This window comes from Mastigoproctus giganteus, chromosome 12 (genome assembly GCF_048544385.1).
Source record: "Mastigoproctus giganteus isolate SK-2022 chromosome 12, ASM4854438v1, whole genome shotgun sequence".
In the NCBI taxonomy this organism is placed as follows: Eukaryota; Metazoa; Arthropoda; class Arachnida; order Uropygi; family Thelyphonidae; genus Mastigoproctus; species Mastigoproctus giganteus.
Genome location: NC_143586.1, coordinates 34193002 through 34220378, shown reverse-complemented (window position 1 = coordinate 34220378; position 27377 = coordinate 34193002). Strand labels below are relative to the sequence as shown.

The window sequence follows — 27377 nt, the reverse complement described above, 5'->3', positions numbered from 1 at the left end:
ATATTCGAAGTCTTTCCTCATATGGATGCCCTTTTAATGATCTCACTAGGTGAGTTAACGGTCTTTGGACCCTTTCAATGTCTTTCTTTATGTGGAGTCGTCATACTTGAACACAGTATTCCAAGTGTGGTCTAACAATAGCCTTATATAATGAGATTATGACATCCTTATCTCTACTAGCAATTGTTCGATAAATCATTTATAGGACACCATGGACCTTCCTTGCAACCAGTATACAATGCTCGGAGAACTTCGTGTCTGACCATATTGTAATACCAAAGTCCCTTTCTTCCACTGACATCTTTAATTCAACTCTGCCAAGTATTTAGGAGTTACTGTTCCCCAGATGCAATACCTTACATGTTGCCCAATTAAAGCATAGCTGCCATTTTTCTGACCATTCCTGAAATCTATCTAGGTCACTTGAAGAAACCCTACTCTACTAATCTTTACATCATCTGCAAATTTAGACATCATGCTCTCTATCCCTTCACCGATGTCACTTATTAAAATCGAAAACAACAGTGGTCCTAATACTCATCGTTGGGGTTTGTTTGGTTTTTTTATGGTGCATGGGAGACTAAGGGATCCTTGGGGAATTCCACTTCTTACATCAACCCAATCTGAGGACCATTTATCACAACCCTCTGCCTCCTGCCCTGAAGCCATTCAGCTATATACCTAAGGATTTTCCTTGTGATTCCAACCTGTTCCAGCTTAAAAATTAATCACTCATGTGGGACTAAATCAAATGCTTTGCTGAAATCGAAATAAACAATGTCGAAATTATTCCCTAAGTCCAGCTCTTGAGTGACCCTGTCAAAATAGCTAACCAGATTAGTTACACATGATTTTCCCTTTACAAAACCAAGCTAAGTATCCTTCGGAATTCCATTTCTATCTAAATGATCCTGAATTCCACCCTTGATCATTGTCTCCACGATTTTCCCTACTACTGAAGTTAGGCTAACCGGCCGGTAATTTCCCACTTCACTCTTAGAATGGCCCTTTTGTATTAGCATTAGTAGAGGCATACAATGCAAGAAAGCACGCTTATGCATGCAGCATCAACCAAAAAAAAAAAAAAAAAAAAACCCCTCCCATTTTTCCAAATGCCCGTCCAGCTCAGCCTTAAATTTATTTAGGCTATCAACTTCCACAATAAAAGATGGAAGTCTGTTCCACCAATCAACTACACACTGGTTAAAGGCAAATTTCTGCACATCTATTCTACAACTGTCTTTCCTCAATTTGAATCTATGCCCCCTCAGGTTCTTAATCTGAGCAAGAGGAAGAAACCCATTTATGTTCAGCTTGCTCATCCTATTCAAGGCCTTATACACCTCAATCAGATCAGATCACCTTGCAAGTGCCTACTCTCCAGGTGCTGCAATTTGCAGAACTTAAGCCTTTCTTGGTAAGAGCACCCCTTTGTTCCCCTCACCAATATTGTTGCCCTTCTTTGTACTTGTTCTAGCAACTCTACATCCATCCTAAAATGAGGCCTCCAGACCTGTACACAGTACTCTAGGTGTGGTCTGACCATTGCCTTGTATAACGGGATAATCACCTCCCTGTCCTTGCTAGCAAAATTCCTATATATCATTGACAAGACCCCATGACCGGCCCTGGACTGCACAATTCCCCCTGGTCTTTTTCACTTTCCACTTCCCTGAGTGTAATACCACACAGTTGGTACATTTTTCTTGGATTATTGCTACCCATATGCAGTACTTTGCATTTGTCAATGTTAAACTTCAGTTGCCACTTCTCAGCCCATCTACCCAACTTTTCCAGATCCTGTTGCAGCAGCATACTGTCATTACTGTTATTAACAACCCCTGCCAACCTTTGTATCATCTGCAAACTTTCACATTAAGCCTGATATACCTTCATCAATACCATTGATAAATATACAAAATAACAATGGACCGAACACCAAACCCTGAGGAACACCACTAATAAGATTAGTCCACACAGAGCAGTACCCATTGATTACCACTCTCTGTGTTCTCCCACTCAACCATCCTTTTATCAATTGTAGCAACTTGCCCTTAATAACATGCTGCTCCAATTTGTACAGTAGTCTTCCATGTGAAACAGTATCAAAAGCTTTCTTGAAATCTAAGTATATGATATCAAAATTATTTTTGACATTCAGTTCCTTTGTGATCACATGATAGTATCCAATCAAACTGCTACCCATATACAGTACTTTGCATTTGTCAATGTTAAATTTCAGTTGCCACTTCTCAGCCCATCTACCCAACTTTTCCAGATCCTGTTGCAGCAGCATACTGTCATTACTGTCAGACAAGACCTCCCTTTAACAAACCCATGCCGTGTCTTAACTATCACTGCAGTCTTGTCTAGATGATCCTGCAATGCTTTTTTAACCAGTGACTCCATTATTTTTCCCAGAACACAAGTTAAACTAACAGGTCTATAGTTACTTGTGTCACCTTTTGAACTCCCTGTGAATTGGTGATACATTTGCACACCTCCAGTCCATGGGAACCTCCCCTGAGTCCAAGGAAGCTCTCATAATTTATGGCTAATGGTTTGCTTACTTCCTTTGCTGCCTCCTTTAATATAATTAGATAGATCCCGTCCACCCCAGGTGCCTTTTTTATGATTAACTTACAATTTCTCCTCCACTTTGCTCTCAGTTATTATAAAATCACTTAGCTCCCTGTTAGAATTTGATAAACTTCTGGCACTCCTCTCATTAAATAACTCCTCATGTGTGAATGTAGAAGTAAAATACTCATTCAGTTTATCAGCTACCTGAGCATGATCATCAATAGTCCAGCCATCTATGTTAAGTTGTTCAATCTGATTCATCCCTTTCCTTCTACAGTTTGCATAACTAAAGAAGTCTTTGCTGTTTTTGTTTGCATCCTTTGCCAAAGATTTCTTGTAATCTGCTTTGCCTGCCTAATCTCCTTTGTGGCTTGATTACAGACTAGCTTATATCTACCATAGGCTTCTGTGTCACATGATACTTTATACGCATCCCATACATTTTTCTTCTCTGCTACGAGCCTCATTAATTCATCTGACATCCATTTAGGCCTTCAGCAGTATTTCTTAGTTGGAATGAAAAGCCTAGTAGCCTCCAAAATTAAGCCCGTGAAGGCTTTCCGTTTAGAATTCAACGTTGGCAACGTCACCAGTTGATCCCACTGTACAGAATTTAAAAACTGTCTGAGACTCCTGTAGTCACATATTTAAGTACAGGCAATTCCCGCTTTACGAGGTTTTTTTTTTCAAGTATCAACAAAATCAAAAATATGAACATTAATTGCAAAAAATGAATGTTAAACATTCATAAATACCGCATTTCAAACCATGCACCTAGCTATACAATACAGTGTACCCAGCTTTATGATATTAATCCATTCCAGAGACACCGTCGTATTGTGAACCCAATAGCACATTATTTTTTGGTAATTCGTTCCACGACCTCGTTAGTTGAAATTTTCGCTATATAACTCCCTAAAAGGTCTTTTTTATAGTGTAAATTGTATTAGTTACCAATTGAAATCATTAAAAGCACTAAACGTTCATCATTATCATATGTTATAAGAACCAATTTTTAACGGCTTTGTGATATTCTTCTAAAGCACATTTCTGGAGGTCATGACAATAAAACAAAAACAATTTGCACTTTCTGGTTTATTAGGCTTTTCTGTTACTGCAAACAATTATAAACGGGTAGAAAACTCGATGTTATTGTATATGTGAAAATACCGATAGCTGGAATTGTGTGGTTTTTTGCGTTATTATGGTGAAATGCATTTGCCCTTTACTGATATCTGCAATCGTATAAAAAACAAATTTTCAGAATCTTCTCTTCATTCATTTTTTTTTTTTTTGCTTTGTAAACCTGTTACTCTGTGCAAATCGTGTTAGTTGCAATTTGTGCATTCCCTTAAAAAATGCTTTTGAAATTTACAAAGAAAAGAGAAGATTATCTTGGAAACAAACGCCCCTTGAAGCATTTCTGAAGAAGCCGACTCCTTGTGCAGCAAACCAATGTGCCGAGCCAATAATAAGTGATTAACCAGGGTGCATAAGTCAATGATGATGAAGAATAAACATTCTTTAAAATTTATAAGTCATAAATAATTTCTTTATTATTATAATTTGCTTAATTTTACAGGCTATGTTTTATTTTCTTTGGATAAATCAATCATTGTTTAAACAAACTAATTAGCTAACTAATTTCATTGTTGGGAACGTAACCACTAATTTTAACATTATGTCTATGGGAATTAATTCTTGCTTTACGAGTGTATGCTAGAAACGAATTAACTCATAAAGTTGAGAACTAGCTATAATTCCCACATCAGTACATTGTGATCACTGTCACCCAGTGGTTCCTTTATCCGGAAATTCTTAATGCATGAATAAACACTGCTGATAATCAGATCAAGAGTATTACTCCCTCTGGTTGCCTCTTGAACATGTTGCTGTAGAAAACAGTCATCCAATAAATCCACAAAAGTCTTGCTAGTGTGTGAGTAACCAACCCAAAAGTTCCAGTCAATATCTGTAAAGTTAAAATCCCCCATTATAAGACATTCTGATTTACTAGCTCACTATTTCTCTGCACAATTGCTCATTATACTCATCAGATTCATTAGGTTTAAAACACACACACCTACTCCCATTTTTCCTTTCCCGGTGCATTGTCATACCAGATTCAACACTGCATTGTCCACCAACATCAATTGGATGCACTTCCTTATATTTTATGTGTTTCTTAACTAACAGCATAACCCCTCCTGCCTTCCTGTCTATCCTTCCTGCACATATTGCACTCCAAATTCCAATTCTGCACTGCTTATGTCTGTGTGACACCATGTTAGTTAGTTAGTTAGTTAGTTATTTGGTTTTTAGGAGCATTAGCAACTAAGGCCATATTGCTCCGGGATATGCGGTGGTCATTCCCTGACCTTTCCGCATTCTCCGTATTTGGTGGTGACGGGCTCGAACCCCGGTCTAATCAAGAAGCGTGTGCTATGCACTGTTGCTCCTTCCCACCTGGCTACGGAGGCACCTGTGTGACACCATGTCTCTGATATCCCAACAATATCTGTCTTTGATGTCTTGACTAGAACTTCAAGCTCATCAAATTTATTAACTATACTCCTAGCATTGGTGTACATGCACCTGTTTCTATTCTTAGTTACCCTAACACAGTCCATGTATTTACTTGTTCCACTATGACTTTCAGCAGTCCTAGAAATCTCCATTGCCTTGCTTTCCAGGCTGCTGCTCATTCTAATAGCAGTGCAAGAATCACTTTTGCCTCTGCCTGTGGCCACTGTTAACCTTTTAGTCTGTGTATCTCCCCCAAGCTAGCAGTTTTCCGACCCACCTAACACTGCCTTGATAGTATCAGCATATATTCTTGCACCCTTTCTATTTAAGTGTACCCCATCACTGTAGAAGCAGTTTTTTTTTTTTTTTTTTGGTAGTTGTTGGCGCATCGGCTTCTGTGGCCATAATGCACCTTCCAAGGTTTTTGCAGTACTTTGATCCAAGCCCGAGGTGGGATTCGAACCCGTGACCTTTGGGTTGCCAGGCAGGCACTTTACCCACCTGGCTAGCCCGGTCGGCTGTAGAAGCAGTCTCTCCTGTCAACAGGCACAGACTAGGCTGAAAAAAATTCTACCCCTTGAGCCTTGCACAATCTCTCCAGGGCCAAATTAATCAACAAGGCTCTCATCATATACTCCCTTGTATCATGTCTGGGTAGAATTGTTGACATTCACATTCAACCCTAACTCGCGACTCTTTTTCAACATTGACCTGTACTTGAGTAAATCTGCAGATCTCTTACTCTTAATGTCATTAGTTCCAACGTGTAGAACAATATCACCTTTTGTGCCCTTAAAAGAGATATCTGCTCTACAACATCATCAACCTTTGCCCCTAGCAGACATACCCTGGTCCTGTTCCACCCATCCTTTTTGCATAGTATATTCCCCATCTCCCTTACAATAGTCACCGACAATAACTATTTCCTGTGGGACCAGTGCATTCTGCCTTGGAGATTGCCTCTGTGTTGCGTGATGCACAGGAGTGAGCTCTGCCGCTGAGCTGAGAGCTTGATGAGCCCCTCGTATTAATTTCTTCGAGGGCATTTACCCCACACCTCAAGCTCTCATAGATGCCCACCAAAACACTGAGTTGGCTCCTAATTTCTTGACACTCTAGACACCTAGCACACACAACGCCATCCTCCTTGGCAAGATCATGTCCTGCTTTAGAAAGGTTGGCAAACATTTCACATTTGGCACATTTTTTGAGACTGTGATGCATTGGAGAATTGCCCCTTCGTTTTCCCCCCCAGAGTCACAGTACTCTCGCTACTCTTTGCCCCCAGAGTCACAGTACTCTCTGCGATCTTTGCTTCGCAGCTCTAGTCTGGGTCATGATTTCCGTTTAAATACAATTTAATTAACAATGAAATTTAATAAGATTAATATTTTTGATTTGATAATACTATAATAAGCTAACAGATTCCTAATACAGTGCTTTGTATTACGCTATCTAGTTTTGCATTATACCTTACACTATTGGAGATTTTTACCTTATGCTATTGGAGATACATTGGCACTTTTTCAATCCAATGGAATCATTTCCGAGTACAGTGATGCTCTCATAATTAGCCTCAATGGTTCAATGCACTCACTTGCCACTACCCTTAAGATTACAGTTTATATGCCGTCAATCCCAGGAGCCTTACTAGCCTGTAGGCTCGAAAGTTTTTCATTAAATTAATATGTGAAATTTCAACATCATTAATTACATTTTTTTCAACTTCACTTCCATAATGCAAAAACTTTTGCACCACCTTTGTTTAAATATATCCCATCTCTACAAAACAGATTCTTTCTACTTACAAGTGTGGGCAAAGCTGATAGAAATTTCCCTCCAAAAGCCTTGCAGAGTCCTTCAAGTCTTGAGTTAAACTACAAGGCTTTCAGCATATAATACCTTCTATCCTTCCTGGGCAGAATCACAGATACATAAACATTGTGATATAACTCACAGCATTTCTTCAGCATGGTCCTATATTGGTCCGAAAAGACACCCAACATAAGTCAGAGTATGATTTATGTTGGGTGTCTTTTGCATGCAAAGACACCACAATCATCTGTTTATTTTTATATCTTGTTGTTTAACTGCAACAAAGATTATTAAAATATGAATGGAAAACAAGAAATGAATATACAAGAGATTTTCTTACTTGCATGTTTTCTGCATTTTTGTACTTTGAAATATGTAATTTGGACATAGAGGCTCCTCCAAAAAAGTACTTCATCTTGATTTTTTCAGCTCTCATTATAGGAGATTTTCATGAAAATTATATGTTAAGGCGAAGGTAAAGAAGGCCCACACGAGATGCATGCAAAAGTTTGATAAATTTACTGGTACAAGTACTTTGCCGTAATGGCATTTGTATTGTTGCTTGCTCACTAAACATACAGTGGGTGTTATCGGTCAGGAGTAGAAATTGAATCCCATAGGAGATTGAAATCCTCCCGAAGTGGAGGGGGTAACCTGACCTTTTTTCTTTAGAATCACTGGTGGACTAGTGGATAAATTGTTTATTAAGAAAATAAAAAAAAGGCAAAGGTAAAGGAAGCCCACACGAGAAGCACGGCAATCTTCGAAAAATTTACCGGTGAAACTAAGTTACGAATATTTTTTACGATGACAGAACTTCCAATATGATGCTGTTCGTGACTCAATTAGTTAATTCAATTAGCGATTCTAAAGAAAAAAGATCAGGTAAACTCCCTCCAGTTCAGGAGGGTTTCAAGCTCCCAATGGGATTCAACTTCTACTCCAGACTGATAACATCCACCGTCTGTTTACCGAGCAAGCAACAATACAAATGCTGTTATAGCAAAGTACTTTTAATGGTAAATTTCATCGAACTTTTGCATGCTTCTCGTGTGGGCTTTCTTTACCTTAGCCTATGTTAACTGCCTTCTCCTAAGATAATGCTTAAAAGAATGATGTGCTACATTTTCTCTTAAAGGATTTTGAAAAATGCTCATGTAAATTCATAAGGCTAAAAAAAAAAATAAAAAACTGACAATCTTTTTTAATACAATTTACCTGCTTTTTGCATCCTACAAATTTTATTATGAAAAGTGAAATCCCATATTCAGGAAGTGCTTGCCAAGCCTTGATGAAATTTAGTTTGGCTTCTATAACATTTAAATCTTTAACATTAGTATGAGCTTCAAGAATTCTCTGCACTGCCTATATGAAAAAAAAAAAAAAAAAAACGGGGGGGGGGGGGGGGGGAATATATATGAAATTAGCTTCAGTCTCATCCACATGAGAATAAATCAAAATAATAACAGTAACATTAGTGCATGTGGAGAGAGAGAGAGATTACTGACTAAACAGTATGTTATATCACTGATTTAGCAATAATAGCTCATTACTGATTCAACAATTTCAAGTGATTTTAAATAATAAGATAAAGTATAGTTGCATAATATTATTTCCCATAATCTAATAATCTAAGAACAAATATAATGTATTTTGCTGCAATTATTTCATTATTATTTTAAGAAAAACTAACACCTAAGTTGTCTTTAACATAAGAAGATTCCAAGGGCTAAGTGGAATCAAATTTACTACAATTTATTGAATGGTTTAGATTTTTTTGGTTTAGGTTTAGATTTAGATTTCAATAAATAAATAAATATGTAAGCAGGGAAGATTAGATATGAGTTTTACATATAAAATACAGGGTGGTTAAATTCGTCTACCCCAAAACACTTGCAAAGTAAACTAGATGACACAGTATTCATATTTGGCAAGTACTATGCAGGATCAGGCTGAAGTTTCATTTTAATGTGAAAAAGATGTCCTGGTGCCTTATTAAGTATTTAAATTATCACCACATCACTATAGTTATAGTGCTTGTGTTCACTGCACCTGCTTTGGTTGGTCCTGGCACTGTGGACAAAATTACAAAAGTTACCAACACAAGTTGCATACAATGTGATTGTTTACATAAGAAATATTCATACATGCCCAGATTATAAACTTCTAATGGTGGGTAGACCCCAAATCATTGCTTTATATACTGAAATAATCAACTCTTTGTCTCTACTGATCAAGTACCTATATATCATTGATAAAATCTCATGAACTGTCTTAACAGCCTGTCTACACTGTTAAGAGAACTTAGAATTTCATATCAGGGTGAGCAGTTATGTTCAAGTTCTTTTCATTACCAGTTATCTTGTTTTGGTGCTCCCAAGTGGTGTATTATCTCTATGACTACTGCCATCTGGATACAAGATCTTATATTTATCAAAATAGTTTGTTTTGTTAGATTAGCAACAATACTCTGATTATTGTCATTAATCACCTGCCCACCTTTTTATTATCAGAAAACTTAAACATCAGACTTCAAAACCTACAAGAATATTATTAATAAATATTAGAAAAGTAAGGGCCTTTTAATGAATCCTGTGGGATTATACTAATAACATTGGTTAATGAAGAGAGGGATTGGTCATAACTACTTGCCTTACATAACTACTAACACCACCCTGTTTCAATTTATGCAGAAGTTGTTGCATGCATATTAGCTTACAGAATTAACTTCCTTGAGCATTTCCCATTTATCATTTGTTAAAATTATTTGTTCCCACTAAAAAGAACTTAGATGTTTAAGACTGTTGTAATGTTCATTGTAAAAGCAATGCTTTCCCCGACAGTAGTTATTTCTTTAAACAGATCTGCATTACTACATTATCATCACTACTTGCCAGCAGTTCTCTTATCTGAAGATTCCTAATATCTGATGGAGTCTTACTGTTAACCAGGCTGAGTATATTTTTCCCCCTCATTGCAACATGCTCTAACATGCTAATGCAGAAAGAATGTCATCCATCAAATGCAGAAAAGCACAGCTACTCAGCGAGTGACTAACCCACAAATTTATATCAATCTCTGGAAAATTAAAGCAGTCCTCCCCACCATAAGACATTCATTAAACTCAGTACATTTACCAGGTTTTTAGCGCGCACACACACATATTTTTGTTTTCCAATGCTTATGTCACATCATAATGACTCAATATAGCTGTCCACTGGATATACTTTTCTTGAATCTATATATTGCCTGGCAATTATAAACAATCTTTCCTTCCCTTTTCACAGATCTATCTACCTATACAAATTGCATTTGTTGTAGTGAAATTTTGCATCCAGTATATCAAATTAACCATGTTTCTGATAGTCCTGTTATGTCTGCATTTATTGACTAAACTGTGATAGTTGAATACCTCAGATTTATCAAATTTATTAAATATGCTTTTTATGTTTGTTTCAACTCTTAACACCTATTCAATTAATATGCATTTGATATTTCTAAAAATTTGAGACCAGCTAACAAAAACATAGGTAGAAACACTAAATAATCCTAATTGAGGCTATAAAGGGATGACAGGTGACCCAATAAAAGGATGATCAAGTTCTCTTCAGCTAATGGTAAACCGAAATGACCAAGTGAACTCATACCTGTTATTTATATACACCGGGTGCAACCATTTTTAATACCAAGTAAATCACATATGATATCATGAAGCACATAGAAAAGGTATGGGGGAGATGAAAAAGAATCAATCTTAAGTTCAATGTATTTTCTCATTCTCCCTCTTTTCTTTGTAATTCATGATATTGTACAAGGGTGATTCAATAAGTAATGCACAATTACGCACACATGTATGTGCATAAGGAAGAGGGGAGAACTTATTATGTACACTTGTATCACTAATTACCCATTACCACATCTAATATAATTTTTCTGGTTGCAATCAGTGAAAATTTTACATACATGCCTGATGCAATACTCATAACAGCAACAATGCTAGATGGATGTTCAGAGTGATAGCCATTTCCAGCAATAGTGTGTGATGGAGTTCCTGTTCAAATCAGATGATCAGTTGGCCACATCTATCCATTGAAAGTCCTGGCAGTCTATGGAGACTAGACAATCATTCGAAATAATGTCCAGAGGTGGTTCCAATGGTTTCGGGAAGGTGATTTTGATATTAAGGACAAACCAAGAGCTGGAAGACCATCTGTCACAAACAGTGAAAATAAATGAAACTCATAGACTAGCTCATTTGAAATGACAGGTGCATAACCACCAGACAAACTATGGATGCTGAAAAAATGTCAAAGGAAAGTGTTTTGACTATTATCAACAGACTGGGGTACAAAGGGTACTAGGAAAGTTTTGCAATATGATGCAACAATGAATCACAGGAAGCTGCTTGTTGCTGCATGTTGAGACATGTTCATACGTGCATAGTAGCCGCCGCGCCAAGTCGATGGGCTCAGTTATTCATTAGTAGTGAGAGTGTAAAGTGCTTGCTATGGCATCGTGGTCACGAAACGAGATAAGGACAGTTTTGCGGTATAATTTCGTGCGTGGTTTAACCACAGACCAGTGCTTAGAAGAAATGATTCTTGCACTAGATGATGATTGTCCACATCGTACAACGATATTCAGGTGGTATAGAGAATTCCAAAGGGGAAATTTCACTCTGGAGGATTCTGAGAGGCCGGGAAGGCCACGAACGTCAGTTACGGAGGAAAATGTTACTGCTGTGAGGAAAATGCTTGACGAAAACAGGCGAGTGACCTACCAACAGATAGAGGATACCTTGGACCTAAATGCACCAGCAATTCGTTCGATTCTGCAAGATCATTTGCACGTGAAGAAACTTTGTTCTCTCTGGGTGCCGCATCAACTGACTGAAGAGCAGATGACACGACGTGTGACTTGGTGTCGGGAGATGTTAAAAAAGTTTGATAAGGGACAATCTCGGTATGTGAACAACATCGTGACAGGTGATGAGACTTGGCTGTACTATTACGATCTGCCGACCAAGGCTCAAAACAAAGTTTGGGTCTTTGATGATGACGACACACCCGTAATTGTCAGAAAATCCCGATCTGTAAAGAAGAAAATGATAGCTGTATTTTTCAAATCGAGTGGAATTGTGGAACATGTCGTTTTGGACACGCAGAAGACAGTCACAGCTAAGTGGTATACTGAACAATGCCTGCCTAAAGTCATTGGATCTATGAAGAACCTGCGGCCAAAGTCAAGAATGGACACCTGGTACCTCCATCACGATAATGCTAAAGCTCACCGTGCCAAAGCCTGCACCGAATATTTGACCACGACAGGACTGAAACTTCTCGAGCACCCTCCCTACAGTCCAGACCTTGCTCCCTGCGACTTTGCACTGTTCCCACATGTGAAAGTGAAGCTAAAAGGGAGGCGGTTTTCCAGTGATGAGGACCTTCTACGGGCTTGGGACAACGAGTGTGCTTTACTCCCTAGTGAAACTTGGCAGAACTGGTTTAAAGATTGGTTTCGGAGGATGGAGAGGTGTATTGAATGTAGAGGAAATTACTTTGAAAAAATTAAATAAACAAAGCTGTATTGCAAAACTTTCCTAGTACCCTTTGTATAGAAAAATCTGTTCTTGGTGGGTGCCTAAGCTGCACACACGAAATATGATGGCTGTGAGGAAAGAGATCTGTGAAGTTCTCTGGAGAGGTTTATTACTAGTGGTCTTGAGTGCTTTAAAAGGGTCATCACATGTGATGAAACATGGCCCTTCCATTATGACCCACAAACCAAATGACAATCCATGAAATGGGCACACCTGACATCATCTGTAAACTTTATCATTGGCAAAACTTATGGCCACCTTCTTCTGGGGTCAAAATGGCAGCATTTTTATTGATTTCTTGGAAAGTGGAACAGTCATCAATAAAGAAAGATACTGCTTGTCCCTAGAAAAGCTTAACCAAGCTCTGAAAACCAAAAGCCCTGGTTGAATCAATAATGCAAGGCCAAACACAGCACAAATGACACTGTCAAAGATTGCCCAGTTGGAGTGGAGCATAATGCCTCACCCATCCTATAGCTCTGACTTTGTCCCATCAGTTTTTTTTTTTTTTTTTTTGGTGGACTGAAGGTATACCTTCATTATAAGGCATTTGGGAGTGACATGGAACTAATTTCTAACATTAAACATTGGTGTTAATGTCAGCCTCCTGATTTTTACAAAGTGTATTCACTGCTTGGAAAGAATACTGGAGAAAATGCAGTGAATGTGACAGTTCTTACATTGAATGATATTTTCCAAAGATTGTATTTTTTATGTCAAGTATGGTTACAATATTCCAGATAATAAAGATGTTACAGCTTATAGTGCGTTACTTATTGACCTGCCCTTGTATATGTTTCATGCATTTTTTTCAAAATATCCACAATTATTACTTCCCAATATCCACAATAAAATGTTAATATGCATTAGACATTTCTTAAAGTGTGAGACCTGCTAACAAAACCACAGGTAAGAACGTCAAATAAACCAGACTATAAAAGGATAACTAGCAACCCAACACAGAAAAATATATTAAATTTTTTCATTAAATTCCATTCTCTCTATCATATTTTCTGACTCATCTGATTCCAGAACCATGCATTTATGTGCATGAATGTAGTACAAAAAACAGAGTGATAGAATAGAATATGAATTTAAACAGATGTAGCAAATATGATCAAACAGAGTGATAGACAGCATTGCTTCAATATTTCTCATGATTATGAACAACCGAACTAAATTATCATCTATGCTATTCATCTTCGAAAAGCTTAAGGGAAAATAAAATTTTACAACAGATGGTGGAGACTACAAAGCTTCAGAACTGGGTATCTCAGGGGAATATGAGGCCTCACATTACTAATAAGCAACATTATACTTCTCTTTTTAGAGTCATTGCTTAATGGATGGGGGGGGGGGGACTCATGGTGGTAGGCTCTACAATCTAGGAGATCAATTCTTTGTATTTTTTTTTTTTTCTGCCAGTATTACAAAAGATGAACATAAAGCCCTGTTATAGCTAAAATGTATAATTTACCGACAAGCTCAGAGCATCTAGGTTAGCTCATTTTGAAACTGAACTTTGAAATAAAGCAGAGTGACCACCAAAAATAATCACATAGGTTTAAAAATTAACAGTTTCAAAATAATAATGCATTTTATTTGTATACCATGAGTGGATTGGACTAGAAAATTATTTTAATAAAAATTCTATTTATGGCTGTTTTATAAACTTTTTTAAAAATAGAGTTCTGTTATTACTAATTGGTGAGGGAGGAATTCTATCCTGTGTGTAACTGCAGTTATAAAGACTATAAAAAATGGGACATGGAAGTGAATACTATTTATGGTTTTGTTATTTTTATTTGAAACAACTACATTTACAATTAAGATTACTGACATTTATTATTAATAAAGGCCAAAAGTTGTGGCATGAGAGAGAGTTGTCTGTACAACTATATACACTAACAATATTCCCACCCCAAGAATGTAACTATCAACCACTGAAGAAGGCAGTTTGTTCCAGTGACAACATTCTCACCAAATGTAAATTATCTGATTCACCAAACCCACTTGATTCACTCTTTGATTCACCATTATTTAAATGTATAAATTTTATTTCTCGATTGTAATTAAATCTGTATATACTTATTTTTTTTGACACATTTTATGTATTTCTGTAATGTAACAGTGGCACAGTAATGCCTGAAGTTATGTCAAGTTGATGGTTACCTTCTTTGGTCAGGTCATGACTTTGATATTTTTCAGCAACAGCAGTTTAAAAAAAAAAAAATACAAACTATGGAGCAGGAATATTTATTTATAATCCAACTGTAAACAATAAACAGTTTCCAAAGAAGTATCCAAAGTCATAAAACAAAAATTGAACAGAAATGCTACCTTCCCTTCTCACTTCAGACAATTCTGAAGGCATGTTGAACTTTGGTTCTGTTTGCTCAATTCTTGGTTATTTGCTGAATTTCTGAGCTACCTGCATTTACATTCACATATCAGGAATTCTGTAGGGAAGTGGAAGCCAAAAGTTTATCAACCTCTAACAGGAAGCTAAATGATCTTGTAATAACTAAGATGGAATTGGAAAAAAAAAAAAAAAAAAAGTGAAAAAAAGTGAAGATGTGCAAATGTATCACCAATTCACAAAGGAGGATCAAAGGGTGACATGAGTAATTACAGACCTGTTAGTATAACTTCTGTTACAGGGAAAATAATGGAGTCACTGGTTAAAGAAGCATTGCAGGATCACCTACATAGAATTGCAGTTATAGTTCAGACACAGCATGGGTTTGTTAAGGGAGAAGCCTTGTCTACCAATTTCATTGGATACTATGATGTGGTCACAAGGAACTGGATGCAAAAAATAATTTTGATATCATATACTTGGATTTGAGGAAAGCTTTTGATACTGTTGTACATTGAACACTGCTGTTCAAATTGGAGCAGTACAGCATTAAGGGCAAGTTGCTGCTATGGATAAAGGGATGGTTGAGTGAGAGAAGACAGAGCGTGGTAATCAACAGACACTGCTCTTCACAGATTAATGTTATTAGTGGAGTCCTCCAGGGTTTGGCATTGGGTCCATTGTTGTTTTCTATATTTATCACTGATATTGATGAAGGTATATCAGGGTTAATGTCAAAGTTTTCAGACGATATGAATGCTGTCAGGGTTGTTAATGACTGTAATGAAAGTAAGCTACTGCGACAGGATCTAGAAAAGTTGAGGAGATGGGCTGAGAGTTGGCAACTGAAGTTTAGCACTGACAAATGCAAAGTACTGCATATGGTAGCAGTAACTGCAGAGTAACGTACCAAATGGGTGGTACTACACTCAGGGTAGTCAAGAATGAAAAAGACGGGGGGGGGTAATTGTGCAGTTAGATATGAGTGCAGACAGACTGCTAGAGCAGGTCAGGGTCTTATCAATGATATACAGGAATACTGCCAAAAGGGATAAGGAGGTGATTATCCCCCTTGTATAAGGCAATGGTCAGGTCACACCTTGAGTACTGCATATAGGTCTCGAGGCCTCATTTTAGAAAGGATGCAGAGCTGCTCGAATGAGCACAGAGAAGGGAAATGAGATTGGTGAGTGGAATGGTTGCTGTTACTTACCAGGAAAGGCTTAAGTTCTGCAAATTGCAGCATCTGAATACATCTCGAAGGCACCTTCGAGGTGATCTAATTGAGGTGTATAAGGCCTTGAATGGTTTGAGCAAGCTCAGTGCTGGTGGGATTCTTCCTCTTGCTCAGATTACCCACTTGAGGGGGTATAAATTCAAATTGAGGAAAGACAGTTGTAGAATAACAGATGTGTGGAAATCTGCCTTTAGCCGGCGGGTGGTTGTTTGCTGAAACAAACTTCCATCTGTCATTGAGGAAGTCGATAGCTTAAATAAATTCAAGGAAGAAGTGGACAAACTGCTGGATTGAATGGATGGGTGAAATGAGAAGTTCATTTTTTTTTTTTGGCTGATGCTGTATAATGCTTTCTTGCATCATATGCCTCTACTAATGCTAATGCCTTGTTTATGACTTGAACATACTCTATATTGTCTAAAATGTCAAAAGAAAACAGAAATTAAAAAGAATTAAATGCTCAAATTGAATTGGCAATATATACCTGCTTTCCTTTTAATTTTTTCAGGAATCTTGGGGCAATATAATCCTCAGGAATAATTTCTACTTTGGAAGGATTAAGGGCAGGAGCAGGAGCAGGCCGCTGCATGTTAAGGAAATCCATTATAGATTTTACCTCAGCTTCATATGAACTGTCTGCCATAGTTTTACCTTTAGAGGCTAAACGGCAAGCAGACATCCACTTGGCATACTGTTCTTCCTGACAAAAATAATGCAAAAGTGAATTTCTTATAAAATTTATATATTTGTTTATAATATACACATATATATATATATACACATAGCTTCTTAAATTATATATATTTCAAGCTTTTCTAGATCCAGATAAAGCCTAATAAGACTTGATATAGATAATTTTTACCAAAAATTGGACAAATATGCCCCCCCCCCCAGTGTATATTTGCTATACACTGAGTGTATAACAAAGTACGCCCATTCTAATGAATTAATGGGACTGTGAAAATTTTCATGTCAATACATCGATATCATCATGATATAAGCAAACTAGGTTTATCAGTTGGAAGTGAAATTAAGTAGGATACAGTATAGAAGCATGTATTATATGTAGTACTACTACATATAATACGTGTTGCTATTAGTTGCAAAAGAAGACTGAATACTGGCGAGTCTGTCAGAAATGCATTTAAGATCCTTAGACCATGTGCATGAGTAATACATAAACATATTAATGAGTTTAAATGGAATCACATAGTTGGGCTCTTACACTCAGTTAAGTGTAGCCGAGTGGTCAGGAGCGGGAGTGCAGTAGCACACGCTCTTTGAGTAGACCACAGTTCAAGCCCCCGACTGCTAGATATGGTCGATCTACCAACATGCACTGGACCAGCGTGGCTGTTGTTGTTGTTATTTGGTTTTTTAGGAGCATTAGCAACTAATGCCATATTGCTTTGGGGATATGAGGTGGTCATTCCCTGACCTTTCTGCATCCTCCACATTTGGTGGTCACAGACTCGAACCCCAGTCTAATCAAGACGTGTGTGTGCTATGCACTGCTGCTCTTGCCCACCAAGGCGCCAACAGCGTGGCAGTTTATGGTCCATTTCCCTAAATATGAATTGTTGAGGAGGCTTCCATCCTGCAGTGGGTTGATAATGGCTACAGTTTACCTTTTTTTACCTTTTACTCAGTTAAGATTCTGTTTGTGGAGTAATGACAAAAGGATCTGAGTGCATGTTCCCCAGTAAAAGGTGTATTCCTACTTGTATTCAATAAAAGATATACAAATCAAACACAAAAATAATGATATGGGGTGCTGCCATCTCTTAATAGCCATTCACTACCGATGTTTGTTCCTGGTAATCTCATAGTTCATTCCAACAGGATAATGCTTAGCTCCACAGAGCTAATGGTGTTGCTTGTTTGTTTGTTATTTGGTTTTTAGGAGCATTAGCAACTAAGGCCATATTGCTCTGGGGATATACGGTGGTCACGGGCTTGAACCCCAGTCTAATCAAGAAGCATGTGCTATGCACTGCTGCTCCTGCCCACCTGGCTACGGAGGAGGTGCCTAATGATGTTGCTGTTGTTTGTTATTTGGTTTTTAAGGAGCATTAGCAACTAAGGCCATATTGCTCCGGGATATGCGGTGGTCATTCCCCGACCTTTCCGCATCCTCTGTATTTGGTGGTGATGGACTCGAACTCCGGTCTAATCAAGAAGCGTGTGCTACACACTGCTGCTTCTTCCCACCTGGCTACAGAGGTGCAAATAAATAATGGTGTTGCATAGTTTCTTGGCAATACTTACACAATTTCCTGACCCATTAGGTTTCCCAACATTTTTCCTATTTAATTTTCTGGGGGAAAATATAATGGTACAGCAGCTTACAACCATGCCTCAACCATTTCCCTTAAAATTCCTATAAGAATGTTCCCTTAAAATTCCTATAAGAATTTTAAGGGAACAGTTAATCTAGGCATGGAGGGACAATTTGATTTGGGTACTTCTGCTCCATTCAATATCAAGATGCAATCCACGACAGTTTGTTTCACTGCTGGGGTGGGTGGCATACTGAATACTAATGTATACCAGTTTTCTGCATTAAAAAGATCCTTTGTTCTAATGCTGTGACTATTTCTTGTTTTCACTCTTACTTATTTGTATACCGATGCTCAGATAAATCTGCTTAGCATAACAGATAGTCCTATAAAGTGCAACAAGAAAAATTGCATTTAGAGCAAACAATTTTCTCCACAAGACATGTAAGAGCTAACCTTTTCTTCATGCATGTGCATATCCTTCGAGATGTTCATGGTATTTAAAGAGAAAGAAATGCTTTTTGTTCTCAGAAGTACTTAATTTATGCCTATTTATGTACCACCAGGGCCAGTCAACATTTGGCAGTTGGGGGGGGGGAGGGTTAATGAGTTTGTAAACAGGACTAACTGAAAGCATATTATTCTCTAAGCTATCTAAGCTAATTTTAGGGGATTCCATTGCATATTAACTGCACTAATCATAGTGCATCAGGTCATATACCTATGGTAATCAGGAAGGGAAGGGCATGAAGCCTGCTTTGACTAAAATGTTGTTATATATATATTTTTTTTTATTATTTTTTTATTTTTTATAGCTATACTTTTCCAATGAAAATGACACAGATCAAAAATGAATACCATATGGGAGGGATACTAAAATTCACTGTCAAACAAGAACAACACTGATGTAATTCTAACATATATTTAAAATTACAAGTTTTATTGTTATTTAAAATGCTATAATGAACTTCAGAAAAGTCCTCTTAGTACAAAATTTTAGTACATTATTAAGATAGGAATTTTGCAAGGACTTTCCTGAAGTTCGTTATAACATTTGGCTGAAAAAATGCCCACTTTATATTAAATACAGCCACATGTTGTATTGTTTAACAGTAGAGTATGCCTTTAAGCATTAGCTTACCTAACATTTTCTGTCTGTGGATTTCTGCTTTGAAAAACTCTGCACCTTTCAGAAATGTGGAGTCAAAGTTTTGTTTATAACAATAGCAATGCTGTTCAGGTGCTATTGTTATAAATAAGAACATTTCCAAAACCGCACTAGAAAGAATTCATTTTTTTTAAATGGTTGAATATTCTCAGAATTGCTATGAGGAATTATTAAAATGGCATGACTTGGGATTACAGTCAGTCCTCGTATAGCACGATAGTTGCGTTCCTAAAAACCCTCGTGCAATGCAAAATCGTGCAATATAAACAACAGGCCCTATGGGAAAAATGGGGTTAGGTGCCGACAACACAAGATTGAACACACATTTGTAACCAAAACATTACCAAACACAATAAATAATCATAATAAAATACTTATGCATTTTATTACGACTATTACGTAATAAAATATTTTCTCTATCGACAGAGGGGGCCTGGCCATAATAAGCCTTACCGGGGAAACCCCGGTGGGCCGGAGGCCGGTGTGATTTTGGCCATAAACCATAGTATGAGGCCACTATAAATTTTCCTGGGTAAGAATTTTTGACCCAGTCCGCCTCCGTTTATCGATATTGCTTTTCTTTTTCTCTCTGAATCTGCAGTGTCTTCACAAGGACTCTTCCTTTTCACACCTTTTAAGTATTTTACTCATTTTTAGGGAACAAAGCACAATTACAAAATGAGGAGGCACGCTTGATACACATAAACAAAGCTGCGCGCGTGTAGCAACTGAATAAACACCACCGTAAAGGCTGAGATACACTATTAACACCTCACATTTTACTAAAGCACATTTCTAGGGGTTACTACCATAAAACAATAAAAACAATTTTCAGTTGCGTTTCTGCTAGGAATCTGTTATAAACTGGTAGTAAACTCGATCTAATTGCATTTGCGATTATACCGATAGCTGGAATTGTGTTGGTTTTTACGTTATTATGGTGAAATGTGTTTCCCCTTCACTGATATAAAAAACATAAATACATTTTCTGAATCTTCTCTTCATTCCTATCATGTTGCGTTCGGTTGGGGTGATTTGCGTTTGACTGCCATTTCTCGTAAACACAAAGGCGAATCTTGCATAAGCGAATTCGGTTCGTGTTATATAAGATATCGTTCCCCTATTTATAAATCGTGTATGATCGAATTCGTGTAGTGTAAACACGTGTTATATGAGGACTGACTGTACTTGGTTATATTTCATGCTTTCTTGTGTGCTTGTCAGTTTCTCAACCAAAGACCATTGTACATCAATTCTTTCTTCTTTTTTAGCATCTGATAGGTTCTCATCACACTGAAAATGACAGAACTGATTTGAAAACTTGTGTGTTTTTTTTATTTTAAATACTGATTCATTTCCATTTGGTTCAAAAAACTTGTTCCCCATCAGAGACTACATGCTACAAGTTCAGAAGGAAGAAGACTTAAAACCTCACCAAAGAGAAGTAAATTAAATTCTGAATTTCTCCCAAAAGTAAGTGTCAACAAAATTGACTGAAAAGCATAGAAAAGTGCTACGAAAATACTCTACAGTCACCATTTACAAAAACTGCAAGCATTAGCAGCGCTGCCAAGGCAAGCGCTTCAAAATTCAACCTAAACTCATAATAAAAAAAAAAAAAAAAAAACCTCACCAATCCTAGTTGTAATTGTCTGTGGTGTCAGTAAATTTTTTTTTTTTTTTTTTATGTAAACCCCAAACACGAGAGGTATTAGAATCTATAGTACTTAGTACCGTGCTTGGGTTGGAGGTTGAGAAGATGAAAGAAGATATTTGTTGACATTGGACTTGAACTTCTGTAGACTGTAATTTTCAGGAAATACGTATGAAGGAAGGTTGTTCCAGAAAACGGCAGTTGAATGAATAAACGAGGAAGATGAAAAGTTGGTTCTGTGAGTTTGAAGTTGGACAGTAAATGGATGTTGGCTGGTGGCGGCATGTGTTCGGACTATTGTGAAAGAGAGAGCGGGAATTATAGAAGCCAATTCAGAAGAACAGTGCCCATGGAAGTATCTGTAGAAGAGGTATGCAGCAGAAACAGTATGTCTATGAGGCAGCGAGTGGAGAGACTCTGTTAGAGATGAATCATTAATTAACCTAACTGCCCTCTTCTGAATGGAATCAAGAAGCCTGAGAGAGGTTTTGGGGGCACCATTCCAGATGTGGGAACAATATTCCATGGCAGGGCGGATTTGCAATTTATACAGAGTGAGCAGCTGTTTGGAAGAAAAGTAATGCCGACAGCGAAAGAGAAAACCAAGTTTTTTAGATGCAGAGGAAGCAATATTCCTAATGTGCTTGTGCCAAGAGAGATTAGAAGTCAGGGTAATCTCCAAAAGAGATATATCATTTTGCCTAGAAATCGGAGTGTCACTAAAGATAAGCATAGGAGCAGAAGAATCCTTTTTGCGACATATAAGACAAGACTGAGTTTTAGAAGGATTGAAATCAACTAAGTTGTCTTTGCCCCACTGGAGAATTACCTGAAGATCGGCATTTAAGGAATTGGTAGCAGATTTTCGAGAAGCTGAAGCTGATTGAAGGGCAAAATTTCTCAAAATGGAAAGTGGAATGCAATGTGCTATCATCAGCAAAACTATGGATAGGATTTCCAGTCAATGGAAGGTCATTAATATACAAGAGGAAAAGAGTGGGGAAAAGAACTGAACCTTGGGGGACACCGGCATTAGTGGAGAAGTAAGAAGACAGAGAGCCATCTACCATCACCCTCAGTGAGCGATCAGAGAAAAAACTGGATAACCAATTACAAAAAACAGTTGGCAAACCATAAGATGGAAGCTTGTTTAGAAGACCTTTATGCCAAACACGATCGAAAGCCTTTGAGATGTCAAGAGCAACTACTTGTGTTTCCCCGAACCTTTCCATTGAATTAGTCCATAAATGGGTAACATAAGCCAAAATATCACCAGTGGATCGACACTGGCGGAATCCATACTGGCGATCGTTGATCAGACAGAAAGTTTCTAGGTAGTTTAAGAGTTGGCGGTTAATCGATTTCTCCATTACTTTAGAAAGATTGTTTGTTTGTTTGTTATTTGGTTTTTAGGAGCATTAGCAACTAAGGCCATATTGCTCCAGGATATGTGGTGGTCATTCCCTGACCTTTCCGCATCCTCCGTATTTGGTGGTGACAGGCTCGAACCCCGGTCTAATCAAGAAGCGTGTGCTACACACTGCTGCTTCTTCCCACATGGCTACGGAGGCGCCACTTTAGAAAGAGTAGAAGTAATTACAATGGGACGATAATTGGATGGGAGGGATTTGTCACCCTTTTTAGGAACTGGCTGGATATGAGCAAATTTCCAAGCAGAAGGAAAAACACCTTTGGAATAAGAAAGTGAAAAAAGGTGGCAAAGAATAGGAGTAAGTTCAGGAGCACAGGTTTTGTGAATAAGTGGAGAAATACCATCGGACCTGGAGCTTTCTTATCATCAAGATTCTTCAAAATCCTTCTGACATCCTTTTGACGGAAGACCACAGGAGGCATTGAATGGAGTGTGTTGGGAATGGTGGGAGGTGTTTTACCAAGATCATTAATACATGAGTTGGAAGAAAAATGGGATGCTAGCAGGTCAACTTTATCCTTGGCTGAAGTGACAACAGAACCATCTGGTTTGGACAGAGGTGGGAGCAGAGATGGGCAAAAGTTACGACCAATAGCTTTGGCAAGAGACCAGAATGCTAGGCTACCATTAGGGCAAGAAGCAAGTTTTCTACTCTTAGCCTGTTCTAACTCTAGTTTGGATTGATTAATAAATGCTTTACAATTGTTGCGAGCTTTGGTGTAGGCAGAAAATGAAACTGCAGAATTAGAAACAAGCCAATTACGACATGCAACATTCTTCTTCTCTTGAACAGCCTTAGCACATTTATTGGAAAACCAAGGTTTAGATAAAGGACGAGATTTTAAAGTGGAGTGTGGGATAAAGGATTCCATTCCTGCAAGAATAATTTCACTGACACGATCTGAGCAAACGTTGACATCAGAAGTTTTGAAACAGAAATCCGACCAAGGAAAAGAAGAAAAGAAGTCTCGCAGGTCATCCCATTTAGCATTCTTGTAATGCCAAACAACACAAGGTTGGGAATAGCCATGAGATAAAGGTTCCATTGGAGAAGAGACAATCACCAAGTTGTGATCTGAAGTGCCTAAAGGACGTCTCACTTCGACCGTGTACTTAGAAGGGTTGTTTGTGAGAAAAAGATCAAGGGTATTGGCTGTATGATTAGGATTGTCCGGTATTCTTGTAGGTAAATGAACAATGTAATTGCAAAAGCCTCAGCATCTCTACCAGCTGGGTCAGTGTGACTAGAAAACGGAAGCCAGCTGGAGTTGTGAACATTAAAATCACCAAAGAAAATTACCTCACTGTTAGGAAAGTTGGACTGGAGAAAGTCAAGTTACAAACAGACGAAGTCAAAGAGCTCCAAGTGATTAGTGGAATTGGGAGAGCGGTTTGTTTGTTATTTGATTTTTAGGAGCATTAGCAACTAAGGCCATATTGCTCCGCGATATGCAGTGGTCATTTCGTGACCTTTCCGCATCCTTCGTATTTGGTGGTGACGGGCTCGAACCCCGGTCTAATCAAGAAGCGTGTGCTACGCACTGCTGCTCCTTCCCACCTGGCTACGGAGGCGCCTAGGGAGAGCGGTAGAGACAACAAATGAATTTAACACAATGAGGTAGAGAGATTTTAAGCCAGAGAAGATCAAAGAGAGGAGATTCCAAATTGCCAAGTCTCTGATATGAATATCAGAATGGACATATGCACAAGTACCACCTTTGATGTGAAAGGAATCATACAGCGAATAATTTGGGTATCTGAGATGAGCAGTAGTTGAATCAACCGATAACTGAGATTCTGTCAGAAAAAGTACATGGGGTTTGGCAGACTGCAAGTGGAAATGGACATCGTTGAGATTAGAATTGAGACCACGTATATTTGTGAAATGAATTAGGAAGTCCTTGGGAGGTTTAGATCTTTTTGTAGATAAGCTTGCTCTATTTGGTTGACAATTCATGGTGTATTCAATAGTAAGAAAAAGTGGGTGGGACATGCTGTATGAAGTAATGAAATTTTTGGATATAGCGTATATATGGTAAGAATATACCCAGACTCTTGACATAACGTGGCCTCGACAATGCTCTCCGCATACACACTACTCGGACTCCCTCCAGTCACTGTCTGGCAGTGTAGAGGTAACAAGATTATACACTAGCTGATCAGGAAGCCTCCTAGAGAGTAACCAACAAGTTCGGTCCGGTGTACTAACTAGTGGGCGGCCTGCGAACACCGTTTTAGAGCTGTACCCTCGAAATGTAAGGAATATTGGATCTCACCACGATGTTCACCATAACCTCAAAAGTCATCAATCATACTGCATGACAGAAGAGATAGGGAAGGGTTGAACGGAACTTAGCTCTAGAGACTAAACATGGATTCCACCACTTCAAGCCTCCAATAAGCAAAGTGGTGGTATTGCACCGGTTGATGAGAGTCATCTACCACCTAGTACTGCCTGGTAACAGAGGGGCGGTGTTCCTCCATGTGATGTGGGCACCACACGTTGACCCCTGCTTACGTTGGTTCGCACCTGGGTGGTCACCCACCATGTATTGTGCATGGAGGTTATACCCAGGATTACTAACAGTCCCACCATTGTGAAGGTGCAAGCAGAGGATTTGGCTGTCACAGACCATCCGGACTTCGCCGAAATTGGGTCCACTTAACTTGAGTGTCACTCAAATATCAGTTCCATCAGCGTTTTAGACTCCCAGGTAGTAAGTACAGCTTGTCTGGCATATCTGAGAGAATGCCAGACAGGTAGTAAGACTCACAATTGCAAGTTCCAGGAATGCTATATGTTGTGTATCTATTTTTTTTTTTTCGTTTAAAATTCAGCTTCTTACAGAAAAAATCTATGAACAAGCATCTTAAATTCAAACATATTTATATTGTTTTTGAATTCCTGATGATATGTTCATTCTATTAAAATGTAATCGTATAAGAAATATATTCCCATCCTTTAATTTACAATATTTTTTTTATCATTCTTTCATCACTTTGTGCTGAATACATGTGGCAAGGAGCAGCACACGCTCCTTGATTAGACCGGGGTTCGAGTCCGTCACCACCAAATACGGAGGATGCGGAAAGGTCAGGAATGACCACCGCATATCCCGGAGCAATATGGCCTTAGTTGCTAATGCTCCTAAAAACCAAATAACAACAAACATGTGGCATACTTTTTCTCTCATCACCACTAATGTTGATCAGGGTAGCACTATCTACCCCAGTTAATACTAACACTACTATGAGTGCAATTATTACAATTTTCTACTAACCACTGTTGCTTTGTAAATGACTAATGAGTCAGATACAGAGACAGTACTTTTATAAAATCTATGAAAGCTTAGTGGTGATGTTCAAGTGTGTTTTGAAATTCAACCTATACTCATAACAAAAATTGAGCACGAGTTGAATAACTAGAACTACAGAAAAACTAATTAATATGCACTAATGAAAAAAAATGTAAGTATTTATAGAGAATTAGTAACAGAAAAGAAAAAAAAGAAGCAAAACACACTGCATTCTATGATATGCAAGCAGAACATTGGATTTAGCTTATTGGATGGCTCAGACCTGTTCCAAAATATATGCCACTCCAACATGTATGATACTGTGAATTACTGAGATCCCCTCCCACCCTCCCAAATAAGTAGGTCTCTATTACTTATCATCCTGTTTATGTAAATAGTTTTTATTTATTAGGCTACAAATAAATATTTGCTAAACTCTGCTTTACTATATGACATATAGTAAATTTGTATTGTATGATGTATTTCAAAAAAAAAAAAAAAAAAAAGTTGAAAATACCAAACAAAATAGGTGAATTAGTACATATACTTACAGTTTTACATCTGATACAATATTCACTCATTCCATTATGACTAGGTATTTCCAATTTAATGCCAAATTTTCCCTGAGAAATATTGACATCAGGCACAACCTCTCCTCCTAAAGAGTCCAAAATTTACAAGGATTTTAGAAATACTTGCAACTTTTAATTAAAATTATTCAGATAATTTATTTATAAAGAAAACTGATTTACTTCTGAATTAATATTCTTCAGTACTTTAGCACTGAAGACAGTGTGCATTTCTTTCATCCAATACCTCATACCAATTTTTACTAATATACCAATACCAATCTTTCGTCTTATACCAATTTTTCAAAAGTAATGAAACAAACAAAGAGTGCTTTTAAATAGTACAAAAGTACTATTTTTAAATAGTACAAAAGCACTATTTTGAAACTTTCTTTTCCAATTAATGATTTGTAATGTGGATTACATCAGTATTTACATTTAAGTTAAGTATCAAGTTAAACATCTTAGCTTTTGTTACCCATCTTTTGACATATTCCATGGAATGTTTGGGGGGCAGAGATGGGCAAAAGTTTTGGCCAATAGCTTTGGCAAAAGACCAAAATGCTTGACTACCATTTAGATAAGAAGCAAGTTTTGTACTCTTAGCCTGTTCGAAATCTAGTTTGGACTGATAACTGTTTTACAATCGTTGCAAGATTTGGTGTAGGCAGAAAATGAACCTGGAGATTTGGATACAAGCCAATTATGATATGAAACATTCTTCTCTTGAATATATTCAGCACATTTATTGGAAAACCAAGGTTTAGATAAAGGACAAGATTTTAAGAAGTGCAGAATAAATGATATACCTACAAGAATAATTTCACTAACACAATCTAAGCAAACGCTGACATAAGATT

The 27377-nt window shown here is 37.7% G+C and overlaps 1 protein-coding gene across 1 annotated transcript in view; it reads right to left on the bottom strand.

Moving 5' to 3' along the window:
• The window catches only part of LOC150076874 (unc-112-related protein-like), a 176575-nt gene that overhangs the window by 27646 nt on the left and 121552 nt on the right, over positions 1-27377 (bottom strand). The window contains exons 11-13 of the mRNA XM_090385709.1: positions 26500-26606; positions 16604-16819; positions 8143-8289 (exon numbers count right to left, since the gene is read on the bottom strand). Coding sequence (XP_090241835.1) covers positions 8143-8289; positions 16604-16819; positions 26500-26606 — 470 coding nt within the window. The remainder of the gene's footprint in view (positions 1-8142; positions 8290-16603; positions 16820-26499; positions 26607-27377) is intronic.